The 26,074-nt window shown below is 35.4% G+C and overlaps 6 protein-coding genes across 8 annotated transcripts; 4 read left to right on the top strand and 2 right to left on the bottom strand.

Annotated features, from left to right (window-relative positions):
• LOC104744872 (T-complex protein 1 subunit theta-like) lies at nt 3,749-5,622 on the top strand. The gene is made up of 6 exons (XM_010465988.1): nt 3,749-3,972; nt 4,054-4,125; nt 4,207-4,329; nt 4,418-4,506; nt 5,084-5,227; nt 5,454-5,622. The coding sequence occupies exons 1-5, from the start codon at nt 3,751-3,753 to the stop codon at nt 5,097-5,099; spliced, it is 522 nt and encodes a 173-aa protein (XP_010464290.1). The 5' UTR covers nt 3,749-3,750; the 3' UTR covers nt 5,100-5,227; nt 5,454-5,622.
• LOC104744871 lies at nt 5,941-8,846 on the top strand. Of its 2 annotated transcripts, none has more exons than XM_010465986.2 (3): nt 5,941-6,045; nt 6,339-6,701; nt 6,811-8,846. In XM_010465986.2, the coding sequence occupies exons 2-3, from the start codon at nt 6,352-6,354 to the stop codon at nt 8,711-8,713; spliced, it is 2,253 nt and encodes a 750-aa protein (XP_010464288.1). In that variant the 5' UTR covers nt 5,941-6,045; nt 6,339-6,351; the 3' UTR covers nt 8,714-8,846. The 2 variants fall into 2 exon arrangements, with proteins under 2 accessions (XP_010464288.1, XP_010464287.1); XM_010465985.2 differs by having other exon boundaries at nt 5,942-6,104.
• LOC104744870 (probable histone-arginine methyltransferase 1.3) lies at nt 9,449-13,339 on the top strand. 2 transcript variants are annotated; one of them, XM_010465984.2, is made up of 15 exons: nt 9,449-9,768; nt 9,864-9,926; nt 10,091-10,193; nt 10,430-10,549; nt 10,658-10,761; nt 11,127-11,225; nt 11,312-11,381; nt 11,541-11,637; nt 11,714-11,768; nt 11,885-11,968; nt 12,083-12,160; nt 12,268-12,371; nt 12,485-12,657; nt 12,761-12,918; nt 13,005-13,339. In XM_010465984.2, the coding sequence occupies exons 1-15, from the start codon at nt 9,574-9,576 to the stop codon at nt 13,080-13,082; spliced, it is 1,581 nt and encodes a 526-aa protein (XP_010464286.1). In that variant the 5' UTR covers nt 9,449-9,573; the 3' UTR covers nt 13,083-13,339. The 2 variants fall into 2 exon arrangements, with proteins under 2 accessions (XP_010464286.1, XP_010464285.1); XM_010465983.1 differs by having other exon boundaries at nt 10,406-10,549.
• Nucleotides 13,475-17,222, bottom strand: LOC104744868 (pentatricopeptide repeat-containing protein At3g06920-like). Its single transcript, XM_010465982.2, has 2 exons — nt 17,015-17,222; nt 13,475-16,865 (listed from the first exon to the last, which is right to left on the bottom strand). The coding sequence occupies exons 1-2, from the start codon at nt 17,040-17,042 to the stop codon at nt 14,227-14,229; spliced, it is 2,667 nt and encodes an 888-aa protein (XP_010464284.1). The 5' UTR covers nt 17,043-17,222; the 3' UTR covers nt 13,475-14,226.
• On the top strand, nt 21,722-24,360 carry LOC104744867 (ubiquitin-like-specific protease 1A). Its single transcript, XM_019236936.1, has 9 exons — nt 21,722-22,652; nt 22,734-22,813; nt 22,905-22,995; nt 23,088-23,186; nt 23,276-23,368; nt 23,487-23,606; nt 23,689-23,792; nt 23,887-23,959; nt 24,088-24,360. Exons 1-9 carry the CDS (start codon nt 21,963-21,965, stop codon nt 24,148-24,150), a joined length of 1,413 nt encoding a protein of 470 aa, XP_019092481.1. The 5' UTR covers nt 21,722-21,962; the 3' UTR covers nt 24,151-24,360.
• On the bottom strand, nt 24,841-25,576 carry LOC104744866. The gene has a single exon (XM_010465980.1). The coding sequence runs from the start codon at nt 25,443-25,445 to the stop codon at nt 25,053-25,055; it is 393 nt and encodes a 130-aa protein (XP_010464282.1). The 5' UTR covers nt 25,446-25,576; the 3' UTR covers nt 24,841-25,052.

Genomic DNA, 26,074 nt, shown 5'->3' with positions numbered 1-26,074 from the left:
AGTTATAATTTTATTTTAATGTGTGAGTTAAATGTATTGTGTTTATTGGATCTTAAATATTGTTTAAAGCAATTAGAAAGCAAATTAAAAAAAATTGAAAACATTAAATGAAAATCAACCAATAAGGAGAGACCAAAACCTTACTTTTATATATATGATATATTGCTTTAAACTTTGAAATGAGAAATATATTATAAACAATAATTTTACATGAGAAATATATTAATTTAGCCAACCAAAATATGAATATAAGTTTAGCCAACCAAAATAAATAAAAAATATTAAAATTTAACCAAAAATAATTTCTCTTGAAAGATAATAAGTTAGTAGGAGGAATGAATTAATATACAATTATTGGATAGGAGTTACATTTGAGTTATATGGAGTTACATGTCCTTAATTATCAATAAATATTTTAATTTTTTATAACCTAAAATAAAAGGAATACCAAGTGGCTGAATCAAAATTCACATGATTTGGTTGTTTGTTGATATAAACTCAACACTTACACATAATATTTCAAAATAAAAAATATTACTTTTTAAGTGACAAACTAAATTAGTTTTCTTATAAAATTATATGAATTCTTCAATCTCAATAATTTTTAAAATCCCAAGGATAACTTATATTTTTTTGGTTTTCACTCATCAATTTAATTTATAGTGCTAGATTTCATACTAATGGTTTCATCTTTAGAGAATTTAGTAAAATGATATTTTTAAAATTATATTTTATTTTTATATTTAAGTTCCAGTTGAATATGTTTTGTTTTTTGGATCATTTTTTATTTTGATTAAAGACACAAAAAACCAATTGTTTAATTATGTTCTTTTTGTTTTCAAAAACCTCAAATCATAAAAAATATATATATATATATATATATATATATTATATTGATCTCTGCAGATTTAACAATTGGATCACAAAACAAAATAGTCTTTATAAATGGATAAATGGATAATTATATTGATCTTTAAATATTATATTGATCTTTATAAATTATTAAAAATGATACATGAATATGTGAGATAACCAGAGACATAATAGATAATTACATATGGATCATTTCAACTTTATGATCTTATTGTGTGGTGAATATTGTAAGGAAGTATGAAAATAATGACTTATAAGATGTTAATATAAAATAGAAAATGGAGATAAACATTTTAAAAGATTAAAATAAATATATAAGATATACATATCATACAAACTCTAAAACTAAGCTTTTACAATGATATTTGATTTGATTTTTTATAACCCATACAACAACAATAACAAAAAAATACAAAACAAAACAAAACAAAAAAGATATTTGAGAGTAGTGGAAGAAGATGAGAGAATGAAAGAGTGATAGACTAATAGAATAAGATAATGAGTATTTATAGGAAGAGAAATGATGAAAAATTACATTTAGAAAAATGAGAGTTACAATTCTAATTTATTGTTTTGTTTTAATACAATTGATTAATTTAACTTAGTGGAGAAATAAAGTTAATGCATAATTTATAGGGAGAAGCTATAAAGATTTCAGTTTTATATTATGTAAGTTAAATGTGAAAATTAATTGTTTTTAAATTTGTGTTTTAATATAAATTTTTTTTTTGTTAAAATTGCATTGCCAAGTGGACCAATAAGACCATCTCCAATGTATATTTCTATTTTTTCCTCTAAAATAGAGTAACTCAAAAATAGAGCATTGTTTTCCTCTAATGTATTACTCTATTTTCAACTCTAAAATAGAGTTAGTGTAAAAAAATAGAGGTGAGAATAGAGTTGCTCTATATATAGAGCAATCCTATCATTTTCTCTATTTTAGAGTAATATATAGAGTAGGGTTGGAGCAAATGTTGCTCTATAATAGAGATTTGACTCTAAAATAGAGTAGGGTTGGAGATGCCCTAAAGAGAGACTGAAACTCTACTTTTATATATATTATTTAATGAAGTAGTGTTTGTGTTGTTTAAAAGGTGATGAGTTCCAAATCGGAAAGAACGTGAAGCCATTAGATCCGACAAGTATCAACAGTATTGTCCAATCCGGGACATTGAGGCACTCAGTGAGTCATGAAGCCAGAGGACATTCACTTGTTTATAGTCAACTATACGTCTGGAATCATACACCATGTTCGCATTACAGGCTCATCTCTCTTTTTTTTCTTGTCTTCATATATTAGCTTATACATTCAGGCTTGAAACCAGGCACTGTCTATTTACTATCGCAGGGCTAAAACCAAGTACTATCGATGCGGAGATCCTTCAAGATGGGCTATGAGTAAGTAAGATACTATCGATGCCGGTTTCTAGTCCCTCGAGTTATCCTGGTCGAATAGCGGTTGTGTGTGATCTTGGTCTCACTAATTATCTAACAAACGGGACTAGCTCCGATTGTTATTCTTGCTCTTTCCCTGAGACACATATATATACATGAGACTTACCAGCTACGTTGGGACTATTGGGGTAGGTTTATGGAGGATCTGACTTCTAAAGTTCCTTTGATGGTGATTGAAGGAACCATGAGATCGAATTGCAAGCCGAGAACAAGACCTTTGAAGCTTATAGTTCAAGATTCGCTTTCCCTTTTAAAGAAAGCGGCTCGTCTTCCACGCTCTATTATTCTTTTAACGCTGGTGGGATTCACTTCATCATGCTCGGTGCCTACATCGCTTATGACAAATCAGGTTTGATTATTCTTGAAAATATGACCTCTAAATTTACATGTTTGCACTCTCTTTTAATTTGTATGTGTGTGTTTGCAGCGGAACAATATGAGTGGCTAAAGTTGATAGATCGGTAACTCCATGGTTGGTGGCGTCTTGGCATGGAGTATGGACCTATGGTTATGTTTCAACTATACACAGTTTCCCAAAACATAACCACAGTTATGGTCCAAGTTAAAACGTAAATTATACCATAGTTATGGTCCAAGTTATGTTTTACGTCATCGAAGTAATAATACCAAAGCATGTCATGACACAGTTCTATAAAATATTAAAACCTACCAAATCAGTTCTCTTCAATTATTAGTCAACGAATGTGAATTATGCTTTTTTATATAACAAAGTTATTAGGAGATATCCCGATCAATATTTTTCCAAAATTTATAACATAATAATAAAATTATTGTTATATATGTTTTTAAATATTATATTGTTTGAGACAATATTTAATTTTATCTTACAACTGTTTGGTAAATCTACATATATATTTTTAAATACTAAATATTTTAGAATATTATAATATTTTAATGTGTTTGATGTATATTACTATTTTATATTGTTTGTTTGTTGTATTTGCATCATTATTTTGTGAAATATTTTAAAGTAGAATTATTATATTTTAATTGTGAGCAAATAAAATTATAATTTATCAACTAAATAAATTTAGATTTACCAATCCGGTGATATGGAACATTAAAACACACATTTTTTATCTATAGATTGAGTAATATATCTTCATTTAAAAAAAATCAAATTACAATCTACATATTTATTTATCATATGTATTATTTGATAATTCAAAATAATTTGTAAAAAAAATTAAGAAAAGATGATAAGAAAATTATAATTTAAAATCTTAACAAAATCTTTCAAATATAGTTATTAAAATAATAATTTAGATACTTAGATATAAATTCTTACTTTTTAAAATTCTGATTGGTTTAGAAATTTTTAAAATTAATTAGTAATTTTCGTACATAATTAATTAGAAAGATGCTTTTTTTGGAGATATGTTAGTTACCAAATCACAATTAATGTTTTTTTTGTCAATCTTTTTCTCTTTTACCCAATCACAGTTAACGTTATGCAATTATATTTCAAATCACCATGACATTTGCACTTCTTTTAGCTATTTTTATCATTTGCATTTGGATCTCGATATTGTTTTTAATCTTGGCAGGATAATGGTCTTAACAATCAATTCAGACACTGAGATGACAAATTTTTGTCGGACAGCTGGTGTTGTTCCCTCCCATGTAAGTGGTTCTACAGTACTATCTGAATGAGTATCCAAGGGTGGATAGTTTTAATTCGTTTCATGTATTGAACAATTGTAGCTTTTCTTGCCAAGCCCTGATCATCTAGGATATGTCGATTCCATATCAGTTGAGGAAATTGATGGTGTAACGGTAAGTAAGAGTCATTTTCTATCTTCTAAGTCTATATTTTGTCTTTCTTTGATCATGATTGTCTTCTTGTGCTGTATTTAGCTCACGATTGCAACAAATGAAGGTGGTGGTAACTCCACCTCCACAGTGATTTTGCGTGGAAGCAAAGATAGCATCTTAGATGAGCTTGAAAGATACGTTGCTGGCGGTGTTAATACATATAAGGTAGTGGTATCTCTACTGAGTTGAAGATGTTTTTTCCTATCTCTTTACTTATCCAGATGGAATCTAATACTTATACTCTTCTTCTAAGGCCATGCACAGTAATAGTGTAACTGATTCTTGGGATGCAGCAAGGAAGCTTTCCTTGAAATTGAAGGAGTATGCCGATTTAGAAACTGGGTACCCTATGTTCTTTGACTCCTTTCCATTAGAGATTTTGATGCAAAACTTAGTTATGGAGTATGGACCTATGGTTATGTTTTGCGAAACTGTGTATAGTTGAAACGTAAATTGTTTTTCGTCATTGAAGTAATAAAAATTTAGTCAATATAATTTTTTTTATGGAAGCATATTAATAGTTAGATGACCAAGTGCCTTTTCTTTAATTAAAAATTTAAAACATAATAACACATATCAGCACAAACTCTAATGGAAACATTCTAAATTTATGAATATTTTGACCAAATTTCTAGTCTAATTTTCTTTTGTGGAAAAACTCTATACAGATCTTATGGAAAATAAGTCAAAGATATATATATATATATATATATATGTATTATATTTTCTATTTGTAAAATTACAATATGTGTATAAATGCATGCACATAAGAGTAGTCCAACAAAATCCAGTTCTTTGTAACAAGCAAAATATCATAAAGACGGTAAATCTACTTATAAAATTATGTTAAATTTTGTATGAATTGTTAAAATGCTTCCTCTACCAGAAAATCTTAGTTCTACCATTGTTTTTCCTATAGGTTTGTTTGTTCGTGAGATTGAAGAATATTCAAAAATAAGTTGCTGCATCCTCAAACAAGTTATGGCAACCAAGAAGTTTTCATGTCTTATGTTACTTTCATTGATGATGTTTGCTTTCTTCATCATGTTGCCCGTGATATCAGGTAACATATATATTTAAGTTAAACAAGATTTTCTCTCAAATGCAGAAATTTTCTTTAATAATTCGATAAATAATAATTCTCTAAACATTCATGAACTTTTCACCACTTGAGTCAAAATACTAAGATCTTGCATTTGTATTGAAAATTTGCATGCTAAATATTAACCATTACTGTTTTACTAACAATTTTGTTAATGATTTTTATTTTTTTTTTATGAATAAATTAGGACAAAGTCACAATCAATGTTTTGATAGAGCATATCCATGTCACGAGAATTCATGCAGAAAGAGCTGCGTCTTGCGAGGTTATAAATCAGGAGGTTGTCTAAAACTTGCTTTTCAAATTGCTTGTTGTTGCTGGTAGCAAACCGGTTTAGAATCTCATGTATTTCTCAATGATATGAATGATAATAATTAAAAAAAAAAAAAAAAGTAAACAAATATTTCCAAAGATGATCGATCTCCAATGTTAGCACTGTAATTACAATACCGAAACTGCTAAAAAAAATCTCTATCGAGTTTCTCACGCATCGCATGCACTATCCCAAACTCAACAACATGTTTTAGTTTTGCAAAGTGAGTTTCCCGATGGATGGGCCAATCGTTAAATTATCCACCAACTACAAAGATTACGCTAATTGTTAAAGTTATTTTCTAAGACGTTCTAAACGCAGCGTTTTGACTTTTGATGTTCTCTTTTGGGCCGTACGTGAAAGTTTCAAACTCTCTCTATCTCTGACTCTGTAGAAGAAGAAAAAGCTCGGCAATTTCAATGTTTTCTCAGAACAGAGAACCCAATTCTTGAGCTTTCTGTTTTAGGTACTCTAATGGCTACTTTATAATCCTATGATTTTAAGCTGGTTCCGTTCGTTAGTAGGGTTTGTTTTTTTTATCCCCTTCTGATCGTCGTTTCTGATATCAGAATTGTGATCTATATTATTCAATTTCGGATTCGTTTTTGGAAATTAGGGTTCATATCTTATGCATACGATTCGATTTCTTATTGTGCCCGCCATGGCGTTGGCTAAATTTGATAAAACTATGTACATTTGAGAGTTCGTGTTATATGCCAGAAGTGTGTAATGTAGAGTCTGGTTTTGGTTTTTTTATAGGTTTGATTGGGTCATGGCCACCACCAACAAAGTCATAGCTATATGCCAGTCAGGTGGTGAGTTTGTGACTATCAAAGATGGATCGTTATCGTATTCTGGTGGCGATGCTTTTGCGATTGATATTGATCACAACACTTCAATGACTGATTTCAAGTCAGAGTTGGCTGAGAATTTTGGGTTTGGTTTGGAGACAATGACTCTTAAGTATTTTCTCCCTGGAAACAAGAAGACCCTTATTACCATCTCTAAGGATAAGGATTTCAAACGCATGGTCACCTTTTCTGCTGATGCAGGGACTGTCGAGATCTTTGTCATTCCTGTGGAAGCTGGTGCCAAAAATCTCTCCACCATGCCAGCCAGTAGGTAGAGTACTAGTCCCTTTGTTCTAGAACTTGTGTTGGTCCCTGATCATAGTTAGAATTGTATGGTTGTGTCTAAGTTGTTGTTGCTATTGTGCGAATTGCTTCTACAGGTCAAGTATGACAACAGCATCAGAAGGGGTGGTACCTGCAGTTTGTGTTGCAGGAGATGTTGTCGAGGAGGATATGACAGATGATTTTCAAATTGAAATGGATATGCCTGATGATAGTCCTTTGCCGTGCAATTTTGTTTTGGTTGATCAGAAACATAACACAGCGATACAGCAGTGGGAAAACGTCATCACGGGTGTTGATCAACGGTTTAATACCTTTATTGAATTCAGAGATGCATTGCACAAGTACTCAGTCGCCCATGGTTTTGCTTACAGATACAAGAAAAATGACAGCCATCGAGTTTCTGTTAAATGCAAAGCTCAAGGTTGTCCATGGCGTATCACTGCAGCGAGGCTATCAACCACTCAGTTGATATGCATCAAGAAAATGAACCCGAGGCACACGTGTGAGAGAGCAGTCATCAAACCTGGTTACCGTGCAACTAGAGGATGGGTAAGAACCATCTTGAAAGAGAAGTTGAAAGCCTTCCCAGACTACAAGCCCAAGGATATTGCTGAGGACATAAAGAAAGAGTATGGTATTCAATTGAATTACTCACAGGCATGGAGAGCAAAAGAGATTGCCCGAGAGCAGCTCCAAGGTTCTTATAAAGAGGCGTATAGTCAACTTCCCTTAATCTGTGAGAAGATCAAGGAGACAAATCCTGGCAGTATTGCCACTTTCATGACAAAAGAAGATTCGAGCTTCCATCGTCTTTTCATATCGTTCTATGCTTCAATATCTGGGTTTAAACAAGGTTCCCGTCCTCTTCTTTTCCTTGACAATGCTATCTTAAACTCAAAATACCAAGGGGTTATGCTCGTTGCAACAGCTTGCGATGCTGAAGATGGCATATTTCCAGTAGCCTTTGCTATTGTGGATTCAGAGACAGAAGAGAACTGGCTTTGGTTTTTGGAACAACTCAAATCTGCATTGTCCGAATCGCGAAGAATCACATTTGTTGCAGATATCCAGAATGGTCTGAAGAATGCAATAGCGCAGATCTTTGAAGATGCACACCACGCATATTGTCTACGCCAGCTCGCTGAAAAGCTAAATGTGGACTTGAAGGGGCAATTTTCTAATGAAGCAAGACGGTATATGCTCAACGATTTCTACTCTGTGGCATATGCAACAACACTAGAGGGTTATTACAGTGCATTGGAGAATATAAAAAGTATATCTCCTGATGCTTACAACTGGGTTATAGAGAATGAACCGCACCATTGGGCAAATGCGCTGTTCCAAGGAGAGAGATATAACCAGATGTACTCAACCTTTGGGCTAGACTTCTACAGCTGGGTTTCTGAAGCACATGAGTTTCCCATCACCCAAATGATTGACGAATTTCGAGCAAAGATGATGCAATCTATTTATACGCATCAGGTTGAATCACGGGAATGGGTCACAGCTCTAACGCCATCTAACGAGGAGAAGTTACAGAAAGAAATAGAACTTGCGCAATTACTTCAGGTTTCACCACCAGAAGGTAGCTTATTCCAGGTTCATGGAGGAGAATCTTCTTCAGTCAACATAGTTGATATCAACCAGTGTGATTGTGACTGCAAGACCTGGCGGCTAACTGGGTTACCTTGTAGCCATGCGCTTGCTGTGATTCAGTGCATAGGGAAAAGCCCATATGAGTATTGCTCTACATACTTAACAGTAGAGAGTCACAGGTTAATGTACGCAGAGTCGATTCAACCTGTGCCGAACATGGACAGGATGATGCTGGACGAGGCTCCCGAGGGGTTAGTTAGCGTGACTCCTCCACCAACAAGGAGAACACCGGGAAGACCGAAGATGAAGAAGGTTGAGCAGTTTGACATGATAAAACGTCAGCTACAATGTAGCAAATGCAAGGGACTAGGACATAACAAAAAAACCTGCAAAGCTACTTAGTTAGGATATGTGTTGGTTAGTTTTTTACTTGTTTTTTTTAAAGTAGATGATTTTGGATATCTCTTCTCTTTTGTAATGAAGAATAAAAAATCTCGTTCGTTTTCAAACCAATGCGAGCTTTTTTATTTTCGCAGCAGAACTCGTTGATCCCATGACATTCGAACTTTTTGATCTATGAAATTGCTAACTAGGTTGCATGGAAACGAGAAATGATTTTTTTTAAAAATTAGGAAATGGAGACGTATATATATATAAAATAAAACACCATATATTAAAACAAAATTAAAAAGAATATTTGAAACAACAAAAATTTAAAGCATAAATATTAAAATATTTAATTAAAATACTAATAATATTATATATTTCTATGTATAACGAATTTTTATATTTTAAATATTTATTTATTAAATTTTCAAACTAAAAACAATTTCCGTATTTCCGAAACGGAAACGAAGTTTCCATCCTGTTTCCAAACAAAACATTTCTAAAAACCATGTTTCTATTATTTATTTCTGTATTTCCACGGATTTCTGTTTCCAAAAAACTAATCAAAAAAAGTTTTTATGCAACATAGATCACTAATATCACTCATATTATATTAGTCCCATGTCTAGACTCAAGAGGCTTTGGTAACATGGCTTAAAAGTAGACATTCACTATAGAGTCGTAAGTAAATTACGAAACTGCCACCGTTTCTGAAACGGCGTTTCATTAATCCTTTTGGCGGCTTTATCTCTCTCTCACTCTCTCTCAGGCAGAAAGAAAAACCCTAAAATTCTTAAAAGCTTCGTTTACAGTTTACACAAACAGAAGAGGAGACTGGTATCTATCTGTACATTCTTCGTAGCGTTTTTGTAATAATGGAGGTCTCTTCAGTGAAAAAGCTCGAGCAGATGGAGTTCTCTCTAGACTCGGTCACTGATCTCTCCTCTTCTTCCGTTTCGTCGTCCTCTCCAGCTGTAGCTACGTTTTCCTGCGTTGATGGGGTCACGGAGCTTCGATTTATGCAATCGGATTCGACCCATTGCTTCAATTTTGATCTCGCTTCTGCTCAGGTGAATGTCGATTCACATTCTTATGTTTCTGTTCCTCTGCTTCTTTATCGGTTTAGATTTTTTTTTTTTTTTTTTATGTTTTTTTTTTTCCTCAGTTATTCAAGTTGGGGCCAGTACATTTCATCTGTGTATCTGATAGTTCGAGTTCCTCAGAAGAGGTACGTTATGTTTGAGTAGTTTTGAGATCAATTCCTATTGTTATTCTTGAAATTGAATATCTTGTTTCCCCTTGTTGATATATTGCCTTATCAATAATGTGTTACAAGATGTTTGGTTTATTTTTCTTCATGATTCATGAAAATAAGTTTTCTTTTGGAAACAGAAATCATTCTCCCAAGGAGTCAATATAAAATTTAAAACTGAGAAGGACAGCAAGGCTTTTTGTGATTCTTTTGAAGAGTGGACAAAGGATGCTGTTGTTCAAGGTGAGCCTTTGTATTAATTAGAGATGTATTAGCATGTATGCCTTATGTTCGCATTTACTTAAGAAAGATTCTGAAACCCATTACAGACTAGTTATACCACAATTTAAGTTTGTTCTGTCTACTTGTGCATTCACTATCCACTCTTCACTTCAAAATCTATGCATAATATTTGTGCATTCTCCTTTACTGTATACTCATTTTTCCATTACTAGGATCATCCTTGCAAAATGGAACAGTTTCAGCTAAGAAAAGCAAGTTTGACAATAAGATAGAGGCGTCCTCGGCAAAAATGTATTTCCATTATTATGGTCAACTTCTACATCAGCAAAATATGCTGCAAGATTATGTGAGGACAGGTAAAACTTCTTGCCTTAATGTATTGTTTGTTTCAGAACTGTTCCATTTTTCTTCTCACCGTTTTTTGGCCTGGAATAGCTCTTTATGAATTTCATTCATGTCTTCAGGTACATATTACGCTGCAGTCATGGAGAATCGTTCAGATTTTGCTGGTCGTGTTGTGGTCGATGTGGGTGCTGGGAGTGGCATTTTGTCAATGTTTGCTGCCCAGGTATGCAATATTTACGCTAAAGGTTACAGAATTAAGAATTTGGTATGCTCGAACAAGAATAGGTTGATAGACAGGCAGAATTTTATCTTTAAAGCTAGAGAATGAATAAAGACTAAAGAGGACTTGTTTATTGAGATGTCCTCACTCTCTTTTACAATTACATCTCCGGTTCCAACCTACCCCTTGCCTTAATCCACCGAATAGAATTGATGATCCGTAAATGACAGAAAATGCCAAAGTAAATGTGAAGTATCTTCTAGTTATACCTTGGTGACGGCGGCTGTCATAGCTATCAGGTGCTTATGGTACTTGTGCATTTTTCTTCTGTCTTCTTCATGCATATTTATTTTTTGCTGCTAAATTAGGCTGGTGCCAAGCATGTGTATGCGGTTGAAGCATCAGAAATGGCTGAGTATGCACGTAAACTGATTGCTGGAAACCCATTATTCGCTGAACGGATCACAGTAAGACTCCTAATTCAGTTTTGATCATTATATATATTTGTGATATATGCATTTTTCTGATGATGTTGAAACTGGCACAAGTGTAGGTCATTAAGGGTAAAGTTGAGGATATCGAGTTGCCTGAGAAAGCAGATATTTTGATATCTGAACCGATGGGTATGTGTCTCAGAGACAGTCTTTAAATGTGTTTTTTCCTAAAAATTGGAAACTTAGAATCTTTAGACCAGCAAAAACTTTGTTTAGAGAAAAGATATAGCACTAGTGATTGAAAGTTCCATTGATCATTTAAACGACATGTCTTATGTTCTGAACCAGGCACCTTATTGGTCAACGAGAGAATGTTAGAATCATATGTAATTGCTAGGGATCGTTTTATGTCTCCCAAGGGCAAAATGTTTCCCACTGTCGGAAGGTAAAGTCAACCTTTGATAGCGTTTCCTTCTTTTATTTCTTACTATGTCTTCACTCATGTAATTCTATCTCTGTAGGATTCACATGGCACCATTTTCCGATGAATTCTTATTTATTGAGATGGCAAATAAGGTAGCCTCTGTTTTATTCTAAGCATTATTTCCCCGAAACTTTGCCTAAGCTTGTTGGGTTAGTTTAATTTTGGTTTGTCTCAAGCATTCAATAATACAGATTCTCCCTCTATGCAGGCTATGTTTTGGCAACAGCAGAACTATTATGGAGTTGATCTGACACCTCTATATGGATCAGCACACCAAGGTTATTTTTCTCAGGTATATATCTATTATCACCCGACCATTTTTGTAAATATCTATTTATACCAACTAACGTAGTTGGTTATACTCATCATAACCAGTATTAATGAATTATATCTTTTGATTTCACAGCCCGTGGTCGATGCATTTGATCCAAGAGTATTAGTGGCTCCTCCAATGTTTCACATGATAGATTTCACTCAAATGAAGGTACTTACGGCTTCAAGAAAGAACCACTCTATGTCAAGAAATTTGATCTTTCATGGTGCACGTGAATGACTTTCAATCTCATTTTACCTCTAAATTCATTTTCACAGGAAGAAGATTTTTACGAGATTGATATCCCATTGAAGTTCACGGCTTCCATGTGCACCAGATTGCATGGACTTGCCTGCTGGTTCGACGTTCTATTCGACGGGAGGTAACTTTGCTTCTTATTTTTCTTCATTTCGAAACTTCTTATTTTCATGTATATCTTTGCAATTGAAGAATATAATATTTCAAACTCTTTTTTTTTTACTCTATTTCCAACAGCACGGTCCAAAGATGGCTCACAACTGCACCTGGTGCACCTACAACACATTGGTACCAAATTAGATGTGTTCTTTCGCAGCCTATTTACGTAATGGCAGGTCAAGAGATCACTGGTAGACTTCATTTGATAGCCCACAGTGCTCAGAGTTACACCATAGATCTAACTTTATCAGGTCCGATTTACTTCTTCTTGCGTTTTCCTTATTAGAAAGCACCATCATCCAACTTTCAACTTCTTTCCAGAACTGATAACAAAATTATTGTGTTTTTTAACAGCTAAAATGTGGGGTCCCGGTGCAAGTCAAGGCGGAATTCTCCAATCATCAACATGCAAATTCGATCTGAAAGAACCATATTATCGAATGTCTCAGCCACAAGCATACCCTGTTGCACAAGAACCACCTCTACAACCACAACCGGAGCTAAGTACACAGGTAAAAATGCATTCAGCAAATAGAATAGGTATGGTTGCTTTTTTTGTTTCTATGTGTATTGATATATATGCATTTACTGTTAGCAGGACATACAAACACAAAACGATGAATTAGAAGAAGAGTTACTGCAACAACCGCCACAGAACCCGAGTACCCAGCTCTAGAAGCTAATAAGTGAAATGAAGGTGAGAGATAATGATATCAGCTTTAAATCCCAGTCATATTTGAACTTGGGATTTTTGCTTGTAACGTCGAATAGGTAAAAAAAATCTGTTCATTGGTGTCTTGTGAGTTTTGGTATGGTTCTATCTAGATGATGAGCATGGAAAGATCTCATCCTTCCCTTTGGACCTTTGTGTGTGTGTGTTTTTTTTTCACATAACTCATCAATTATTTAAGTTAAAGTTGTCTTTAATATCTACTCACATGAACTTTATACTCTAATAACATCGTAATGAAACAAGAATCAAGTTCTTTGATAAAAAAAAGTTCACAAGATTCAGTGTATATCGAGTTCAGGTTGATGAAATAACAATTTTAATTACCCCAACCAAAATCGTAAGAGAACCTTGTCAATGGAACTACACGTAGAACTTATAATGAAAGTAAAAAGTGAGCAAAAGATAAATTCGAAGGAGGTTTATATCTCATCTCCAGAAAAAGCCGCAGATCTACAGAAGTAGCACAATATAATTTTAAAAGAAAAAGGATTTCACAACCTTAACATAGGGGATCATAAATGATCAAACTGGTGCTCTGTTTAAAATGCAGTGTAAGACATAGCAACACAGGCATTTTCTTACGAAATTCTCTACTAGTCACAGTCTTCTTAAGATTTCTGCTTCTTACACTACACAAGGAGCTGGCTCTTACTTATGTCGGAGAAAATACAACCTTTGTTATAAAGAAGAGCTCATACCAAAGTGACTTATAGACCGAGCAATAGTCTCCAATAAAATCCTTAAAAAGATGGCAATGATAACAATCTGAATGTATAGGCTCGACTTCAGGAAGAATGCAGAAGATGCATCTGGATGGGAGGTACCATGAAGATCTTGGTGGTTCTCAAGAACTGAATCAAACGAAGAAGGGAACCGAAGTAATTATCTGGGGTTAATTGATATAAGCGTGTTTCAAGTGAGGACACCCATCTTTCTTGATCTGTAAACACTGACAGATAATAAACAATCATTGTCCCCGCCAGAAACTTGGTATTCTTGTGATTCAGAATGCTCACTTGTATCAGACATAACCCAAAACGTCTTTGGTTGGTTTTCCTATGCAAGAAACGAGATTCTCGATAACTGTCTACCAAGACCGTGCAGCATGCCGTGCCTTTCCTGTTTCCCTCAAAACAGCGCCAACAATAGCTGCTTGCTCAAGACAATCATTTTTATGCAAAGTATCCAAAAGAACAACACAGGTTTTAGTATGGATGTGTAATCCTTTTCGACGTGTTTCCTCAAAGAGAGAAAAAGCTTCCATTGCCCTGTTCCCGTTACTCAGACCTTCTATCATGGCATTATAACAAGCAGAGTCTGGAACACCACCATTTGCCTTAAACCGATCAAAGAGCGCCCCAGCCTCTGCAATATTCCCAGCCTTTGCAAGTCCCGATATCATGGTGGTGTAAGAAATAGTGCTAGGTTTCATCCCTTGTTTCTGCATCTCTTGCCAAAAGACAAAGGCTTTATTGAACTTCCTGACCTTACAAAGACCATTAATAAGGATACCGTAAGTAACTTGGTTTGGCGTGCATTTCAATTCTTTCATCGACTGAAAACAGACAAGGGCTTCATTGATTTCCTCAGCCTTGACCAATGCATCAAGCAATGAGTTCCATGTGTAGACATTAGGTGTTAATCCTTTCTGCATAAGCTCTTCCAGGATAAGGTAAGCTTCATCTATCCTACCAACTTTCCCAAACCCATCAATAAGACTACTGTAAATTACCACGTTTAGCTCTATTCTCTTTGATTTTGCTTCCTCAAAGAGCATATAAGCTTCATCAAGCCGATCTATTTTTGCAAGCCCGTCAATGACCGAACCATACGTAACAACAGTTGGCTCAAAACCTTTTGTCTTCATTTCCTCCAGCAGCTGATAAGCTTTGTTAACTTTTCCGCACTTGCAGAAACCGTCAATGACAATATTGTAAGCACGTGTGTCCAAGACACAGCCTTGCTCTTTCATGGAATAAAACAACTCATATGTTTCATTTGCAAACCCTGCTTTTATTAGTCCATGAATTAAAATCGAGTAGCTTCGAGCATCTGGGACAAACCGATGGGCTTTTATTTCTTCAAACATCGCCCTTCCCTTTTCTGGTTCTCCAGCTTTGAACATGCAGTCCATGTACGTATTAAGAAGCTGCAAGTCAGGAGAACAGTTTTGATTAATCATCTCCTTGTATATCTTGTGTCCATCTTCTTTTCTACCGTGGTTGAAGAAGTTCCTTATCAGGGATGTGTAAACAATAGAGTTAGTACGACAATCAGAATCCAGCATCTTCTCATAGATTTTGTAAGCGTCATCAACTCTTCCGACCTTCCCTAAGCCATCTATGAGGGAACAAAACGTAATCTCATCTGGCGTACAAACCTTACAATCCATCTCCTCAAATAAAGCACATGCTTCATCAAGCTTTTGGGATTTACAGAGCCGATCAACCATTATGTTCACAGTCCTAACATTAGGAAACAGACCAGCCTTCTGCATCGAATCACGTAGCTTAAAAGCATAGTCAAGTTTCCCAGCTCTACACAGCATGTCAATGAGAATATTATAGGTTGAAAGATTTGGAGCAGCATCTTTTTTCATCTCCTCAAACATTCTCAAAGCTTCGTCCACTTTTCCCATCTTTCTTAAGCATGTAAGAATGCAATTATATGCGATCACACTCGGTATAGAGCCCTTTGCCCTCTGTCTCTCTAGGAGACTGTATGCTTCATCAAATTTTCCAGACGAACCATAACCCATAATCATAGTGTTGTAAGCATAAGTGCAAGGGACACGTCTATTCTTCTCTAAATGCTCAAACATCTCCACAGCTTCATCCAATCTGTTTGCCTTGCACAGAACTCCTATCATGCTAGTATAAGTGACTTCATCAGGCTTTAAACCATTCGCTTCTATCTCGTGAAAAAATTTCCATGCCATATCAACCTTGCCCACTTTACCAAAGCTATCTATGCATACATTATAAAGAACAATGTCGGCATCAAGAGAGCTGCTCTTCATCTCATCAAGCAAAGATAGAGCAGAATCAACTCGACCCTCTTTGGCAAATCCCCGAATCAATGTCGTAAACAGATGAACAGTTGGTTCATACCCTAACTCCTGCATCTGCTGAAAGAGAGTCAACATCATATCAGAATGATTAATCGCTGAAAAAGCACCGATAAGAGTTGTGTAAGCTGAAAAAGCAGGTCGGAACTTGAACTTCCTCATCATCTGCACAACATCAAAACCTTCCCTAAGCTTATTCACCTTAACACAGCTCAAAACCATCTCAATACAAGTGTTAACAGAAGGACCAAATCCTGCAACACTCATCTCCCCAAGAATCTGTTCCAAAGCATCAAAATTTCTGCAACGAGCCATCAACAAAAGCAAGGAGTTGTATGATTCAGGACAATGAGGCAGCTCTGTTCTCCTCTCATACCAACGGAAATACTCAATCGCCCGGTTAACATCTCTCAGCCTCCGTAAAACCCCAATGACAAATTCTGGTTGTGGTTTAAAGCTTAAAGCAGATAGAGCATTCTCAGCTGAAGGTCCCCATGGACCAGTCTCCAAAACATTGCAAATCTCATCAACAGTTTGCCTATTACCCTCAAATGTATATGGCTTCTCATAATTTTCGCCATTATCAGACAAAGTTGATAATTGCTTACAAACTGTGACAACAACACGAGAGGATTTTGTATCGGTGTGATATATAATACCTACAGGGTAAACGCGAGAGAGAGAGACAAACATAACACAAATCAGGAACAATCTCATATGAGATTCATCAGTTTCTAAGCGACAGTACTATAAAGAAGCCACAAGAATTCAGCTCAGGTACTGAAATGCACAAAAGCATATATATTACCTGGTCTTAGTAGCATCCGCATCCGCATCTTCCTCACTTCCGAGTTCCAAAACCGCCGACTAATCTCAAAATCCAACACGATCGAAGAAGATACCAATTGAAAAAAATAAAAATCAAAGCTTTTTATATTTAACGAAACTCTCTGAAGTGAAAAAAAAAAAAAGCACAGCTTTCAGGAGAAGAGAGTAGAGGGTTTAACGAGATGAAATAAAACAAAACATAGGTTTAGCCGAATCGGAGGAACAAGACCCAGAAACCTCCCTTTCATCTAGAGGGTATTTAGAAAAAAGTCAACAGATTTGAGTTTGACCTATCTCTTCCAAAACAAAACCTCCCGGGTCAAGTCAGGCCGGGTCTACCCTATTTTGTCCGGGTCGTCATCGGGAGCGTTGCGTGCGAGTCGGAAACGCCGCCAGTGTGTTTAATGAAAAAAATTCAAACTTTGCTTGCTCCCGAGTTCTTTTTATCGAAATCAATCTAAGAGTTTGAACCCTAAATTTAGGATTTTTTTTTTTTGTTTTCGACCTTTCAGTTTTTGTGGGATTGATTTTAAATTCATGGAAACTAAACTTTGTCCCACGTTTTGGCACACTTTCTCAAGATTAAAGCCATGGAAACTCATTATGATTCATAAGAACGTGGAAATGGATGCAAGAACGTGTTACTGCAGTTTGGTGAAGCTCGGCTTATTGAGACAACGTGCATCCAATGGTTAATGTTTCAGGTGGAGTATTGTTGCTACAAGAAGAGCAATGCATATCCTAAAGGGTATTTTTTTCTTTGCCTGGGGGAGCTCGGTTTGTGGATGTTGTCTCAAGATGTAAGATAAAGGGCTGAGAAACTCACTAGTTTATTAGATTCATGAAAGTTCAGTATGCTAAGAAGAAAACAAGTCAAGAACGTTTTATTATCAACGGGGTTTTCAGCTCAAAGAAGGTTAGAGTCTGTTGGTACAACATGGCTGGTTACAGACTTGGTTTGAAGCTGAGTGTTGATAAGGATGGTCAGAAACCAGTTGCAGGTTTTCTGAAATTTTTCAGAGAGAGGACAGAAAGTTGTGTTTTGAGATGAAGAGTACTGCAGGTTATTACAGCTCGAAAGAGACATCATGGATTCTAGATTTGATGTGTAAGCTGTTGCAAGGATGTGTCTAAGAGATATCACAAAGTTTTGCTGATAAGAGACATGTTAATGGTAGCTAGTAGTGAGTTTCAAGCTGCTAGTGTGTTCTGTTTTTACAAGATGGTTGAGCAGGGGTCTTGCTCTGATTTCGATTGTTTAAACAGGTTATTGTGGTGAGTCTACAATCGTATAAGCTGTTGGTGAGATTGACTACAAGTTGAATCAAAGGGCTTCAGGTTAGAGGCCAAGATGATTCTGGTGTTTCTGCATATGATTCAAAGGAGAACTGATTCTAAGCTCAGTGCACATGAGTAGGATCAGGAGGTATACAAGGGAATCAAGTTTGCAGAGGTGTCTAATCACTGTAACAGGTTCTATGGTTTGACAGAAGCAATAGATGAAACTGTGTGATTAGAAGATCTGTAAGCGGTGGAGCTTATGGAGGATTCTGTTGGTTAACAGGTTTGATGGCTATTTTAAACTTGTTGGTATTCAAGAAAGGGTCAATGAAAGAGTTCAGCTAAACACATGGCAGTGTTAAAGGCGGATTTGCAACTCAAGAAGACATGAGGTCAAAATGGCTCAAGACAAGCAGTGTGGTTGTCACGGTTAGAGTGCATTGAAGACAATGTCATTTCATTGAAGGTTAAGCAGGTTTATGGTAGTAAAAGTTGTTGACTGTTCTGCTATGTAAATCTACATATGCAGGTTGTTGGAGATTGGAATTGCCAAGGTGCTTAGGAAGTTGTATCTCACGAAGTTGATCTCAAGCTTGAATATTCAAGGTGGAGATTGTTAGTTTATGATACAACCTTGAAGAGTTCATGGTACAAGAAGCTGGTTTGGTCAAGTGTGGTGAAATGAAGCAGAGTGTCTCAAGAAGAGATGAGAAAGCCAAGTCTCTAATACATACAGAGGTTTTAATTTACCAAAGTTGAGGGTTTTGGTATTGTGGATTAAAAAGGCTTATCTCAAGGATTGAAAAGGTAGAGCGTTTCCTCCTCTTGGAGGTCTCGGTTCCAGGAAGTCAGAGAGAGAGAGAGAGAGAGAAGCAGTAGATGTAGAAGAGAGAGTTACATCTCAGGGGGTTTTATAAGGCCTCTTTAGTCCTTCTTCTTCTTCTTCTTCCTTGTATACTCTTTGTAATCCTTATCGGTTGAGATTTGGGTTAGGGTGGTGAGTGAATCTCCAAAGATGCTTGTATACTTCTCTTGATAGTAAAGATGTGGATCCTAGGATCCACCCCGGATGTAGCGCTTAGTTAACACCGTGAACCGGGTGAACAAACCGCTTTGTGTTCTTTCTCTTATGCTTGTTCTTAATTTCATTGAACTCCCAATGTCTAGATTCGTGATTGAGAAAAGACATGGGATAGGGATCGTGTAAGAAGGCTTATTATGGGAGCACACGATAGACCTAACACCATCAATACGTAGAGGAGCCGGTGGCTTCTTCTCCACGGAAGCTGTGTGCCCATCAATATGTAGAGGATCCCGTCGTTGCTTGACGAACAAGGGACCACCATTTCAGGGGTTCCAAACACAGTCAGACAGTCTTGGTTGCTTTCTCTTACTTCTGCCTCCCCCATTGTAAGCTATCTCCAAGGTGATTGTAAGAACCGGCATCGCCCCTGAACTTTGCGAGAGCATCTTCCTCACTCCTGGTGTGTACAAGTCAGATCAGAGAGATTGCAAGGAAGCATAAATACAGAGCAACACCAAGTGAATGTACAGAGAAACCGCTTCCAGGGCAGAAGATATATGGGTAAGAAGGATTCAATTCTTATCATCAAAATAGATTACTTCTGTTTGTCTTCATATCCTAATTCAGTTGCAGAGAAGCTAGAGTTGTCAGAAACCTGTGAGGTAAGTTTACTAATGACAAAGACATGCTTTTGGAGATTCTCACTGATATCTAATCATCAAAATTGGGCAAAAGAGTAACAATTGCGAGTCTCAGCTAGATACGTGAAGTTCAAAATGCCATACTAGAGAAGACATTGGCACGGTGAATTTCTCTAACCAAACACTTTCATTGCTTTAACTTTCAAGGAATGAAAAATTAACATCTTCCAAAAATATGTATTTGTGAATCAGGGACACATTAGCCAACATCGTCTGTGTTTCCGTTTGTTGATTTTCGGTTTGGTCTGGTTTAGCTCGATTTTGTTTTTTTTATATATAAAAAACAAAAAAAATGGATTGGGTTTAACTAAAACTTGACAAGTCATCTTTGACTCTTTGTAATCAATAAGTCGGGAAAAGAGTATATTTAAACCCAAACAATTTAGAATGTGTAATTTACAGTGTATTTTTTAACTTGAACCAGTAACAAAGTTCCAATAAACTACATGAACTAATATTAGTAGTGTCATGATGCTCACGATACATGATATGGACGAGCCACGACGTGAAAATTATAATTACAAAAATTACTCTTAACAAAATTAATATTTTTAAACTAATTTTATTTGCGTAAAAATTTCACAAAATATTTTTAAAATTAACCAGTGATTTTTTCAATCTATTACATAATATTTTCAAAACAATATTTTTTTAGTTACAACCCTTATTAGTTATTACATCAATGATTTTAAAAAAAAAAATTAAAAGAATATTTCTTAATTAGTTGATAAATGGTATTAAACTTATCAAAAATTATTAACAATAGCAGTATATAAACAATGTTCCTTAAAATTGACTTATTTAAGTTGATCAATTAAAGTTGTTGACAAAAAAATCATTGACTATGTGTTTTGATTAAAAAATGTTTTTGAAATTAATTATGCAATAGGTTGATAAATCATTGATTTCATGTGTCAAAAAAAAAAAATTTGTAGTTCTTTTATCCAAATAATATTATTTGGTTTAAAAAAAATCAATGGTATAATAATTTATAAGAGCTGTAATTATAAATATTCATTGAACTTAATTTTGCAATAGATTGATAAAATTTATTGATTTAATGATTTAAAAGATATTTTTTTACCCAAATAATATTATTTGGTTAAGAAGATAATATTAATTTTATCAAGGATAATTTTCATAATTATAATGTACTTCATAAGCGTCATAATCATGCACCACCATCATTCACGTTATGCCACATCATTATTTTTGACAGTTGACTAATGGTTAAATTAGTCAATACTGATTTTGACACCATTAATACAGTTCAGGTAGTTTATTTGAATTTTGTTAGTGGTTCAGATTGAAAAATACACCGTCGAAGCTTTTACAAGGCTGGAGGTCCACAGCAATTTGTATGCATCTTCTGGTGTTGAAAACGGTAAAGTCCTCTCCATACTGTTATCGTTTCACTTTGGATGATTTTGGGAAAGTAAAAAGTTCTATAGTCTCTAGTAAATAATTTTGACGTATTAGGTTTTGTTGATTGCATTCTTTGACATGTTTTTGAATTTGCACTTGGATTGACAAGAAGTGTAATTCTGAAAGTGTGTTTAGCTGAATCAGAGGAACAAGACCCAGAAACCTCCCTTTCGGCTAGAGGGTATAAGAAAAAGTCAACAAATTTGAGTTTGACCTATCTCTTCCAAAACAAAACCTCCCGGGTTAAATCAGGCCGGGTCTACCCTGTTTTGTCCGGGTCGTCATCGGGAGCGTTGCGAGTCGGAAACGCCGCCAGTGTGTTTAATGAAAAAATTCAAACTTTGCTTGCTCCCGAGTTCTTTTTATCGAAATCAATCTAAGAGTTTGAACCCTAAATTTAGGATTTTTTTTTTTGTTTTCTGACCTTTCAGTTTTGTGGGATTGGGTTTTAAATTCGTGTGTAGGGTTATGGTTACTTCTATTTCAGAGCAGTAGTTATGAGTAACCACAAACGCAGCGGTGGTGGTTTAAACCCTTTTGAAAACTCCAGTCTCTTCAGCTTATTACGTTCATCAAGAGTCATGGCTCCTGGAAATTACCGTTATTACCCAGAAGTGAAATCTCCGTTACGGAGACAAGTTCATGGGCCTTCGCGGATTCTGAAGAGCGGTCTCTCTCCTATGCCGAGACAGATAGGTCGTAGCACACGGCAGGTTTCTGGTAATGGGTTTGGAGCTTCTTTCCTCACAAGGAACTATGACTTGTTTAAAAGCAATGCACTTGATTTGCCTTTACCTTATAGAACGGATAGAGAAGTGATTGATGTTGACGATGAGTGTAGAGATCTGGAAATGATATCTAGTGATACTAGTATGGAGAGTGTGGAAAACGTGGCTATGGAAGTGGATGAGAAGGCTGAGATGGGGAATGGATTTGTTAATCTGAAAAATGGGAGCTTGATGGTGGATGATGGTTCTCAAGCTAATAGTTCATTTGTTTTGAATCGCCCTGTGACTGATGTTACGAGTTATGAAGCATACATAAAGGTTGTCAAGAGTGCTGAGAACCGGACTTCTAAACTGAAAGCCAGAGGCTTTGGTGATTCTCTGAAAGAGAGAGGCCGTGCTTTACTGCGAAGCTTGTTTCCTTCTTTTTCGTTTTGGAGACAAGAAAAAGAACCAGTAGAGGTTTGGCTATTTTCAATTATCTTTATAGTTGTGGCTAAAGTTTAAGCTTTTATGCTTCATTGTACTTTGATTGATATTCAGGATATACGACGTGAAGCATTTCTGCCACTTTCTAGAGAGGAGGAGAGAGCAGTCAAACGTGCATTTTTAGCTAATGACTCGTATGATTATGATTCTTCCTCTCTTGTTTACTTGATCTGAGATTTCATATTTGTTTTTGTGATGTAATGCTATGAACGTCTCTCACTGCAGGACCATCTTGGTTGCACATGAGAACTCGAATATTGACATTACAGGGAAAATCCTGAGGTGTCTTAAACCAGGTGAATGGTTGAACGATGAGGTTAGTCAACGCATTTAAATCTCACGTGATTTCTTCGTAGAGATTATAGAACCTCTGTGATTTGGTAAAATCTTGGACTTTGTTCTGTGCAGGTCATTAATCTTTATATGGTATTGCTGAAAGAAAGGGAAGCTAGAGAACCAAAGAAGTTTCTAAAATGTCATTTTTTCAATACATTTTTCTTCACTAAGGTTGTACCCATTTCTATATGATTTCGAGATTACAGCCCCTATATATGCTCATGAGTTTTGACAAGAAGACATAACCTTAAACACCTCAGTTAGTTAATTCGGGGACTGGATACAACTACGGCGCAGTCAGGAGATGGACTTCAATGAAGAGGTTGGGCTACCATCTTAAAGACTGTGACAAGGTAAACAAACTTGTTGTGTGCTTCTTCTGCTATCACTCTCTATATTACACTCCTTGTGGAGATCTTCAAACTCTTTTTGAATTATACCTTCTGTCTAAGAGACCTTGTTTGTTGTCAGATATTTATCCCTATCCATAAGAACATCCACTGGACTTTGGCGGTAATAAATATAAAGGACCGGAAATTCCAGTATCTCGACTCATTCAAAGGAAGGGAGCCTAATATACTCGATGCACTGGTAATGTTATAGAGTAAGGAAACCATTTTTGTTTTTGTGTTGTAACATATACATCCTGATACTGTAGTTTTTCACTTGTCAGGCTAGATATTTTGTGGATGAAGTTATTGACAAGAGTGAAATAGACCTTGATGTAAGTGGATGGAGACAAGAATTTGTCCAGGACCTTCCAATGCAGAGAAATGGGTATCGTCTTCCTAATAAAGATGTCAGCTACATCTAAGCTCATACATCCATATGTGTAGTACATTCGTTAACTTTGACTCTGCATTTTTTGTAGATACGATTGTGGAATGTTTATGCTGAAATACATAGACTTCTACAGCAGAGGTCTAGATCTTTGTTTCACTCAGGTAAAAAATGGCAGAAAGTTACTAAACCTGCCATAGACTATAGTAGTATAGTAGGTCATGACTCATGAGTGTCATATCGAAAGACTTAAGAGTGCTTAAAATAGAAAGTGTTTGTGTGATTTGGACAGGAACAAATGCCATATTTCAGGGATAGGACAGCGAAGGAGATTCTGCAACTGAAAGCTGAGTGATATAAGCAAAATAAGGAAACTCTTGAACGAATTGTTGTGAGAAAGGTCTTCTTCTTCATCTTGTATGTAGATAGTGTTGAGGAAGTTAGATGATGCACTTGTGTGTGTTTGATAATTTGATGTACGTATTATATAGAAAAGGGTAACAACAACACAATGGTGGTTATCTGATGATGAGGCTTGATAGTGAAAATCGAATTATTATTTAAAGATTCTATTTTTTCACTATCAGGATACTCTGATTTTTGAATTTCGATATTATATATTTGTACTTTTAGATTATATATATAAAAAATGAAAGAAATTTGTTTTTTCCCCCTTTATAGTGGTAACATAACATGAAGGGTACGAATAAAAAGGGATACGAAAATATTATTCTAAAGGAATTGCAAATGAGAAATCAGAAAAATGTCTGAAAAACTATTCTCTCACGTGGTCGTCATGTGGCGACCGAGTCCGAAACGAAACTCCAATTTGTCCCCTCCCCAATCAAAATATAATACTCCTCATTCATAAATCTCACCATTTGGTTACTAGAATAAAAAAGTTAAAAACTTGTCAATTTGAGATTATTACATTTAAACGCATAGATTTGGCGTACTTCTTTTGAAGTTTCGAGATTGATCAATAGTACTAATAACATAACCACATTATATATTTCACGTACGTTGGCATTTGGCAATTTATACGTAAAATACAACTACAAAGTTACAAACCTCACTACTCATCATCAGCAATATCACGTGACTCTCACGTGCATACCTACATTACATGGAAACTGCGGCTGTATAGTTCTTTGACTTCAACCGTCAGACAAAATAAAACCAAAAACATTAAAAAAAAAAAATCAAATAAAGAAATTAAAAAAAGAAAACAACTAGATCTGAAAAAACGACGTCGCATCAGTCATCGGAGTCATCGTTTCCGCCGAAGATGGAGAAGCGGTTGTAGAGTAAGAACAAGATCAGTACGAGGAACAGAGCAACACCAACGGGAGATCCACTAACACGGTGAATCGACTCAGGTTCTCCGGTGGAGAAAATGGCCGATACAAAAGAACCACGTTCCGACGAGAGAAACTGGATGACGAGGAGAAGGACGATGGGAAGCAAGAGAAGTCCCACCGGACTTAGAAGCTCCGCGATCGCATCTGTAATGGCTTCACCACCGTCTCCGATGAAGAACGGAACGAGTACAACCAATGCAACGACGACGGCGAGTATGATTCCGTGTGGCGCAGATCCGCCCCCGCCACCGCCTCCTCCTCCTACAACTCCTTGTCGATCTTGATACATTATACTAGTCACTGAGTTTTTGTGTTTTGAATCGACGCAACAGTGAGTTTTATAGTATTTGCTTTTTTTCTCTCTTCTCTTTTTCTTTTTTGGGGTTACAGAATTGGTTTGTTTTGTTGTTTGCTTTTTTAAAAAAGAGTTTATAAAAAGGTAACGAGGGACGCGTTTGTCTTTTTAAAATAGGTTAAAAGCATTTCTCATGCGTTTTTTATTTATTTTTTTTTACCAAATTTTTTAACTAATTTTCTTCGAGAAAATAACAAAGAAATTACTACTAATGTATTGTCTATTCAAATGATTTTAAGGCTAAAATGCGATTCTTAACATTTACACCAAAAACAAAAGGCTAAAACTGAGGTTAAAAAAAAAAAAGGCTAAAATTCGATCGCGGTTAAGGTTAGAATTAGGTTTTGTAATATGTAGTGTATATATCACATGTGTAAATCTTTTCTTTTTTTTTTTATCTGAAAAAAAAAATTAAAAAAGTTCTCTTACATAATTTTACGATGGTAAGTTGTAACTTTAGTGGAAGCCACATAGTATAAAGTCATAAATTTGAGCTGATCTGTTGTTGACAAAAAAAAAAAAAAAAAAAAAAAAAAAAAAAAAAAAAAAAAAAAAAAAAAAAA

Source organism: Camelina sativa, chromosome 15 (assembly GCF_000633955.1).
Source record: "Camelina sativa cultivar DH55 chromosome 15, Cs, whole genome shotgun sequence".
In the NCBI taxonomy this organism is placed as follows: Eukaryota; Viridiplantae; Streptophyta; class Magnoliopsida; order Brassicales; family Brassicaceae; genus Camelina; species Camelina sativa.
This window is presented reverse-complemented; position numbering and strand designations above follow the sequence as displayed.

Bases quoted from the DNA above. Each gene is read 5' to 3' on its own strand.
- LOC104744872 (XM_010465988.1), top strand. From the start codon at position 3,751: ATGTTTTTTTTGTCAATCTTTTTCTCTTTTACCCAATCACAGTTAACG. The intron at 3,973-4,053 runs GTAAGTGGTTCT...GAACAATTGTAG, and splicing joins CTGGTGTTGTTCCCTCCCAT to CTTTTCTTGCCAAGCCCTGA. The intron at 4,330-4,417 runs GTAGTGGTATCT...TCTTCTTCTAAG, and splicing joins GCGGTGTTAATACATATAAG to GCCATGCACAGTAATAGTGT.
- LOC104744871 (XM_010465985.2), top strand. From the start codon at position 6,073: ATGATTTTAAGCTGGTTCCGTTCGTTAGTAGG. The intron at 6,105-6,338 runs GTTTGTTTTTTT...GTTTTTTTATAG, and splicing joins TGGTTCCGTTCGTTAGTAGG to GTTTGATTGGGTCATGGCCA. The intron at 6,702-6,810 runs GTAGAGTACTAG...TTGCTTCTACAG, and splicing joins TCCACCATGCCAGCCAGTAG to GTCAAGTATGACAACAGCAT.
- LOC104744870 (XM_010465983.1), top strand. From the start codon at position 9,574: ATGGAGGTCTCTTCAGTGAAAAAGCTCGAGCAGATGGAGTTCTCTCTA. The intron at 9,769-9,863 runs GTGAATGTCGAT...TTTTTTCCTCAG, and splicing joins TTGATCTCGCTTCTGCTCAG to TTATTCAAGTTGGGGCCAGT. The intron at 11,769-11,884 runs GTAGCCTCTGTT...CCCTCTATGCAG, and splicing joins TTATTGAGATGGCAAATAAG to GCTATGTTTTGGCAACAGCA.
- LOC104744868 (XM_010465982.2), bottom strand. From the start codon at position 17,042: ATGCGGATGCGGATGCTACTAAGACCAG. The intron at 16,866-17,014 runs GTAATATATATG...TTTACCCTGTAG, and splicing joins GCGGATGCTACTAAGACCAG to GTATTATATATCACACCGAT.
- LOC104744867 (XM_019236936.1), top strand. From the start codon at position 21,963: ATGAGTAACCACAAACGCAGCGGTGGTGGTTTAAACCCTTTTGAAAAC. The intron at 22,653-22,733 runs GTTTGGCTATTT...ATTGATATTCAG, and splicing joins AAGAAAAAGAACCAGTAGAG to GATATACGACGTGAAGCATT. The intron at 23,960-24,087 runs GTAAAAAATGGC...TGATTTGGACAG, and splicing joins TAGATCTTTGTTTCACTCAG to GAACAAATGCCATATTTCAG.
- LOC104744866 (XM_010465980.1), bottom strand. From the start codon at position 25,445: ATGTATCAAGATCGACAAGGAGTTGTAGGAGGAGGAGGCGGTGGCGGG.